Here is a 7,949-nt window from a genome sequence, read left to right as displayed (position 1 = left end):
TTTTATTCAGCATGTCTGTACAGGGAAATCAGGCATCAACTGTAGTTTTTAAAGATTCTCAGGTGATAAAAAATAAGCACCACAGTTTTATAATTGTTGCTGTTATTCAGGTTTTGAGTGGGTCCATTCTCAGACCTATTTTTTTTCTTTAGGTTTTTTAATTGAACCATTTAAGAAAAATGAACGTTTTCAGAAATGTACATACCATACTGTAGCTATAATTATATTATCATTTTTTTGTTTCTTCTGTTTGAAGTCTGAATGTTAGTATTGTTCCAAAATTCTTATGTTGGAACCTAATAGTTGATGTGGTAGTATTAATAAGGGATGAGGGGCTGGGGATGTAACTAAGAAAGTGGTAGAGGGCTTGTCTAGCATGTGCCATGCTCTCGGTTTCAGCTCCAGCACCACATACACAGGCACACAGACAGACAGGCAGACAGACAGACACACAGAGGTGGTAGATTGTGCTGAGAGTGTACTTCATTAGTACAGCAAGTATTTAGCATGCATGAAGTCCTAGGTTTAAACACCACATATACACAAAAGGAATGAGATTTTGGGCAAGTGATTAAAAAGTCATAAATAGGACACGTGTTCTCACAAAAGAGGTTGAAGTAGCTGCTCTACTCTTTCTACTGTGTGAGCATGGAGTAAACAGGTGCCATGAAAAAGAAATAGGCGTTCACTATGCATTTCAAATAGGCTGGCACCTGGATCATGGACTACTTAGCCTCAAGAAGAGTAAGTTCTGAGAGGTTTATAAATGCCTCAGTCTGAGGTATTTTATTATAACAGTCCAATTTAAGACACCTTTAAAAAAAAAACTTCAAAATTCTAAAAATATCTATCTTCCCCTTAGTTGTTTTCCACTTGTTTGTCCAATCAGAAAATACAGCAGTGAATGAAATGTATTAGAATAAGCTTTGGGCCTAAGAAAAGGGTTACTTATGATGTAGGCTATATCCTTGAGTAATAGTCACTAACATTTATTTAATGCTTTTTATATACCAGGCTTTATTTTTCAGCAATTTGGTGAAGTCAGTTCTTACTGAGCTTTTAAACTTGTGTGTGTGTGTGTGTGTGTGTGTGTGTGGTGCTATGTTAAGTGAACGTGATAACCACTACATTATAGAAACCACCCTATGCATGAGGTGTTATGTACTGAACCCAGAGCCTTGTGCATGTGAGGCAAGCAAACAAGCATTCTGTTATAGTGCTGTATTCCCAGGCCTGAGTTAGTGTTCTTCACCACCATGCTATATTGCTTATTATGTCAGTTGCATTAAGAACTAATGGAATTAAGTGTCAATTCCAAAGATACCTTAAATAATGCTTTATCCGTGACAGAATATGATTTAAATGAAGAATTTGAGAGACTTTTGAGTTAAGCTGAAAGTATTACTGTATCTCTTCCTCTAGCTGTCATATATAGCAGTTTTATACATACAACTTCCTCTTTGGCCTTCTCTTTTATGAGATACTAAACTCTCTATGTTCATGTACTTTCAAAGTCACAAGACTAGTTTAGTCAAATCATAGATGTGTTTCTGTCAGGATAATCTTTTTTTGTCATATAAATGTACTCTTCTTTATCCACATGCTTTTTCTCCACATCTGTAAATCTTAGGGACTACATAAAAAAGCACTGTAGGATATGCATACAAAATTTTCAAATGAAAATTTTATGATGATCTATAAACACTGAACATCTGTGATTTATCTGGCCTATGAATTTAATGGAAACTTCAAGAGGTCAAGGACTTATAATGTATTTATGATAGGCGTATTTCCATAAATTACTATATAATGCAACATACTATATAAATTACTATATACATTGTCCAAACATAAACAGACTGTAAGTGATGAAGGGCTACATGGATTACTTTTTTTTGGGGGGGTACTAGGGATTGAACTCTGGTCCTTGCGCTTTTTTTGCAGGCGCTGGAACCACTGAGCTAAATCCCCGGCCCTGGATTACTCATTTTAAGAAGGTGACACACAATTATTTAAAAACTCTTCACTAATGCTACCTCATTTATCATTAATTATTACTTTGGCTTTCTTCTACTTGAACACATTTGCCAACCTCACAATATGTTCATTTTTTTTCAGTTATGGAAGATTATTTGTTCTCTGGATTATACAGGACATTCATCATCTAATTCGTGAGTATATGCAGCTTGTTTCAAACAGGTCAGATTAAGTTTCAATATGTAAAATGTTAACCACTTGGTGGGTGACTTTATTTTGCGGTTGTGCTCTAATCAAAAGAGAGAAGCTTCACTCTTCTGAGGAAAACTGCCGGCATTTTCCGAGACTAATTTCAGTTCTTCAGCTATGAAAAAAACATGCCCAACTGGAAACCAAATGTAATTTGTAAAAAAGGAAAATCACTCCTGCCATTGTTTTATGTACATATCATTTTATAACTTCAAGTCCTTTTATAAATCTGAAGGGGGAATGATATTTTCTGGAATAATACCCCAAATTAGTTATGACAGGATCTGAGAGAAGGGAGGTCCAGAGTTGAAATGTCTTGAACAGAGAGCATAACATATATTTACTTATTTGGATTTAGTTTCTTAAAAGAAGCTAACAATGCCTTCATTGTAGAACATTAGAGGCAAATGCACAATACACAAACATGTTTTGCAATGTTCTCCAGAGATATAATCCTTGTGATTACAACGTGAATGACTTTGTGCTAGGCCTTTTGGCTTTAATTTTCAACCCGTGCTGCCGAAGACTAGAGATTCCATTTACCTGACTAGAGATTCCATTTACCTGCGCCTACATTTTATGAGAACAAAACATCCCTATGAAAACACCTCGTTCTGTTTCTTCCTGCCTCTTTTCATTTTCCCCTAGCAACTCCTACCACACTGTCTGTCCCTGCGCTAGGAAGTTCGTTCTGCCGGCTTCTCCCACCTACCCCAGCTTCAAGATGTACTTCTTTTCCTTTTCCGTTTCCCGATGGCTTTTGTCCCTCTCGGCTTCCGGATCAGTGCCCGGAAGTCCTGCGGAAGCACTGCGCACGCGCTTTTCTAGTCACCAATTTGCTTCCTGTTTGGTTGGCTGGCTTCTTTCAATTTCCTGCGGTTTTGCAAGTCTCGCGGTATTTGCTGTGGCCTGCAGGCGTGAACCAGTGCTGTTTTCTGGCGGGCCTTTTTAGCGCGGCTCCTCGTCGGCACCCGTCTGTTGCCCGGAACCTCTGGGCTGAGCATCATGACGTCCGCCTTGGAGAATTACATTAACCGTATCCTCTGGCCGGCTGACAAAACCGTCGGGGCTGGTGTCGGTACTGGAGGGAGACCTGGGCAGGAGGGGCCTTCGGCCTGGATTGGCGGGAGGGTCGGGAGAGAGGTATGGAGGGCTAAGGACCTGGGAACAGCCAGTCTTGCGACGCGGGTCGAGCCAGGGGGCCTACGGCGCTTTTTAATTTTAGCCTTAAACAGCAAGCAGACACAAACACACCGCGGTGAAATTATTCAGAACTTTTTGCTGTATACCGTATTGATTCATCTTTATTATTACTTTAAGACTTACGTGCTCAAATTTCAGTCGTTGCCTCGGCAGCGATGATGGTTTTGTAAATCTGTGTATTGTATTTGTTTTAGTCACTGGCTTTGCACATTGTTCAAAGGTCGCAGAAATATAAAGGTGGTCCAAGAACTTCCCGCCCCTTTCCCACTTCAAGTACCAACTTGTTGGTAGACTGAAAATAGTGCTTGTTTTTGTAATGACGGTAGTGTCTTAGGACAACAACATTACCTTGTGGTAATGTACAAATTTGGCAAAAGGTTAATTATTGAAGTCTTTAAAAGATACAAACATTATAGGTATGCTATAACAAATTATAGCTTCTTTTGAATTTCAAAAGCTTTGTCCTGGAATACAGTTGTATTTCCTACATGATTAAGTTGATTTTTATTTCCTACATAAGTAAATAAGCCTAAGAAATGGAGAAAAGTCTTGCCCAGGAGCATAGATTGGCAACATTCTTAGTAAAAAGAGAGTACCAAACATCTCAGCTGTTTTGAGACAGGATACATTGTCACATATAGAGAAAGTTTTCTATTTTTTTTGTTATGTAATTATCATAAAAGAATTCAAAGAAATTAGAAATTTAAGTTTTTATGTGGGGAACATAATAGATTTGTTAAATAATAGATCTTAATTCTGTCATCTATTTTCTAATAATTTAAACCATTCTCTTACCAGAATCTAAATTTTCAGTTTGTATACCCTAAGAAATACTTTCCTTGATTCAGTTATCAGGAACTGTTGCTGTTATTACTTCTGATGGCAGAATGATTGTGGTAAGTGGCATTTTCATTCTCTGCTTTCTTGTAGGCTTATTGGTTGTAAATTTTTATGCACACCTTCTGATCTACAGTGCCTAGGTACCACAGTATACCTGCATTGGATTTTTAAAAATTCATCTCTTTGCCTTTATTGCGTTGCTGCCAATCCATATTTTCTTCTCTATCAAACATTGAGTGTATGCTATGTACACGCTTTTTTGGAGATCAAATATTAGATTTATTTATTATCTTTTTGTTTCCTTTCCCATTCAGTGCTCTGACATTGACTATATAAATCATAAAAATTTTTTTTTGTATATGCTTCTTAGAAATGTGACTTACTACATGGGTGTTCAGTCATTTGCTTAACAATGGAGATCAGGTCTGAAATATGTGTTTTTAGGTGATTTCCTTGTGTGAAAATCTTAAAAGTATATTTATACAAACTAGGCAGTGGGTGATAAATCTATGGGACACTATTGTATTTACAGTCTGTCCTTGGTTCAAATGTTGATATTTTGTGCATGACTAATTTAATCCCTTATTTTCTCATTCTGTAATTTTCTTTTTTAATCATTGTAATTCTTACTGATAGGTCATTGCTATTAGTATTACATGTGTATGCCATGAGCCAGGTGCGTTATATGTGTCATACGTATTATTTGTTTCTGAGTAAACTGTAGTACAACTTGGTAAGAATTACTCAGTATTATAGGTTAGGAACCAAATGCAGAGAAAGTGAGTCCCTTTGCTAAAGTCAAAGCATAAGTGACAAAACTAAATGGGGATTTCAATTGGGTTTGATTCCAAAGACAAGCTAATAGCCTTCCTTCTTCCTTAATTAAGAAAACCTCGATTTTTTTTTAGACATTTCATTTTGTATTTTATCAGATATGGGCAGTTTGAAATATTTTAATCTCAACATTTCAAGAATCCCTTATTTGTGAAATTTCTTACTCTTGTTTAAATTTCATTTGTTAACAAGATAGTGAATTTTATGGAATTTTATATATGAGTACTAAAATTTTAGTACGATATTTGACACATAGCTCTTTTTTAGGATAGCTTTGTATAAAATGAAACAGGTTGTATATGAGAGTTTATGATAACTTTTTTGGTAACTAATATAATAAGTATTCATCCTAGTTCTCTTCCACTTCTAGGTTATGATTTTCTCTTTATTTTGTTCTGATTTTATATATTTGCTTTTCAGAACATGAAACAATTTGATAGTGAGCTTGAGAAATTAACCAGCCAAACCCAATATAAGTTATTTTCTTCAGAAACTTATTTCATCCGAGTTACTACTATGTTTTGCTAGTATCTTCCTTTATTTAAAAGAAACAACCTTTCATTACATTTTACCTTATTATTTCCTTCAAGTTTGGGTACTAATTATTGCAGTCGTATTTGCAGCTACTTTACTGGGTTACTGGGAAAATCAATAAATATATGTGAGACACAAAATAATGGCAGTTAAGTACTTATTAAGTGTTGTTAGCTCTTTGAAGTTTGTAAAATACTTATGGGACAGATGTGAATCTCAGAAAAATGACAAATATTTAGATGTTTATAGTAGTGTGATGTATGTGTTCGGTGGTTTGACTCAAAGTAGTAGCCTTTTGTTAGGATCCTTGGTCTGCTACTAGCTCTATTCATGAGACCTTCAAAGACATTCAAGGGCCTTCATTTTTCTTCTTTGAATTAGACATGTGCAGTGTATTTATTTCAGTGCCTTGCTACTAGTATATAGCATGCAATGAAACTGTTACATTGCTATAGCTGATATGTAGACATATGGTTCTCCCTTATTTCAGTATCATTTTCCCTGGTATTTCCCTTGTTTAGTTTGTATTCTCAGAATGTTTGCTACTGCGCTATAGGAGGAGCTTTATGCTACTTACTTGGAAATGCTCTGGTATATTGGTGATCTTTGTAACTCAGTAACTGCACTCCAGTGAGGTGTGTGATGCAGATTTTTTCATATCTTAATTAAGAAGCAAGTTTTGTGCTCTGGAACACTGTTGGCTACTTTATTTGATAGTGGACTTATAGTTCAGATAGGTACCTATCCAACTGCTACAATGGTTTTATTTGCACATTCGTGTAAACCAGAATATTTCTCTTTTTCTCTGGAATATTTTCTTTGCAGGGTACACTTAAAGGTTTTGATCAGACCATTAATTTGATTTTGGATGAAAGCCATGAACGAGTATTCAGCTCTTCACAAGGAGTTGAACAAGTGGTACTAGGATTATACATCGTAAGAGGTGACAATGTGTAAGTAAAATCTGTCTTTTAAGTTAGGTTAAAATTATACTACAGGTGTACTACCCTGCTTTATGGAGGAAGAGATTTTCCCAAAAACATCATACTATATCATTCATATATAGATAACAGAGGCATGGCATTGATTTATTTTGTGTGACTTCTTATGTTTGCTTAAAGTAAGGTAAAACTGTAAATTTTATATTAAAATCATTCAAGAGTAAACAAAATTATCTCTTTTCAAACTAAACTTTTACCTGCTGAAATTTGTCCTTCTTGCTAATATTTAAGTGGCTAGGGTCCAAGAAAAGGCCTTGCCTTGTGCTAAATACTTTATTTGGGAGACTTCTAAAAATGTACTAACTAGTCTGCATTTCTCACACAATCAAGTGTGTTTGGATTATATGACTGTAGACAGTTTGTCTGTATTTTACAGAAGTATAACTACACTCCTAGGGGCCAAGGCTAGAGTTTGAAAAATCTTTGAAATCTCCTGTTTAAGCAATTTTAAATAAATGTGCTTATTGAGAATTCATGAAAAAAATTTTTTAGTGCAATTTACATGTTTACAATATCCCTATGTTTGTCTTGCGGTGTTAATTACTTTGGGAAATGCTGATATTTTAGTTTGAGAATATTTTAGAGGTAGCAATTTAAGGAAAGCAGGTAACCATGTGGAGCAGAAATGTTTCTGATGATGGAAGTGTTGTATATTGGTATTTTTCAGTACTAACTATATGTGGCTATTGAATATTCAGAAAGTGGCTGGCATGACTATTATAAATATTTATAAATAATATTTAAATATAAATATTAATCAGTTTACATGTGGTAGTGCTGGCTATAATGTTGAATCCATTTTCTATTGATAGAATTAAAATATGACTAGAAAGTGACAAAAGATATATTAGCAATTTTGATTATTATTTGACCTTTGATCAAAATCAGGGGTTTAGAAAATATTCTGTAAAGTAACTTTTAGGTTAGATTACAAGGTGAGCTATAAAGACTGAGAACACATTGGACACAAGTCCCTTAACCAGAACAGCACTGATCTTTTATATTGGGATTGTGTGTACCAGTTGATTTTAAGAATGTTTATCCTACCTTAGTTAAAAAAAAATGTTTTGTTTTGTTTTTAAAACTAATCTTACATGCAGTACTGTGATAGAACTAGTTTGCTCATGAAAACAGATTTTTTTTTTTTTTTTTTTTATTTGGTTTATTGGTACATTTAGGGATACAGTACAGTTACATTCATTGTTGGGATCATGTACCTTTACATGGCAAGTCTTGATTCTCATTTTTTTCCCCTTACCTCTGCCCTCCCTTCACCCCCTCCTCCCCTCCCCATCTACAAACACTTTATTT

At 35.1% G+C, this 7,949-nt stretch overlaps 1 protein-coding gene across 2 annotated transcripts in view; it reads left to right on the top strand.

Annotated features, from left to right (window-relative positions):
- The first annotated feature begins 3,143 nt into the window (after window positions 1–3,143).
- Window positions 3,144–7,949, top strand: part of Lsm8 (LSM8 homolog, U6 small nuclear RNA associated) — a 9,979-nt gene continuing 5,173 nt past the window's right edge. For both annotated transcript variants that reach the window (XR_004515044.1, XM_033758158.1), the window contains exons 1-3: window positions 3,144–3,262; window positions 4,285–4,325; window positions 6,463–6,590. Coding sequence is in view for 1 of the 2 variants with exons in the window: in XM_033758158.1 (XP_033614049.1) it covers window positions 3,232–3,262; window positions 4,285–4,325; window positions 6,463–6,590 (200 nt within the window). In the remaining variant the exon portion in view is untranslated. The remainder of the gene's footprint in view (window positions 3,263–4,284; window positions 4,326–6,462; window positions 6,591–7,949) is intronic.

The sequence above is a fragment of the Fukomys damarensis genome, unplaced genomic scaffold (genome assembly GCF_012274545.1).
Source record: "Fukomys damarensis isolate Sample0158 unplaced genomic scaffold, DMR_v1.0_HiC HiC_scaffold_4, whole genome shotgun sequence".
Lineage (NCBI taxonomy): Eukaryota > Metazoa > Chordata > Mammalia > Rodentia > Bathyergidae > Fukomys > Fukomys damarensis.
The sequence above is the reverse complement of the archived record's forward strand: the minus strand, read 5'-3'. Positions and strand labels throughout refer to the sequence as shown.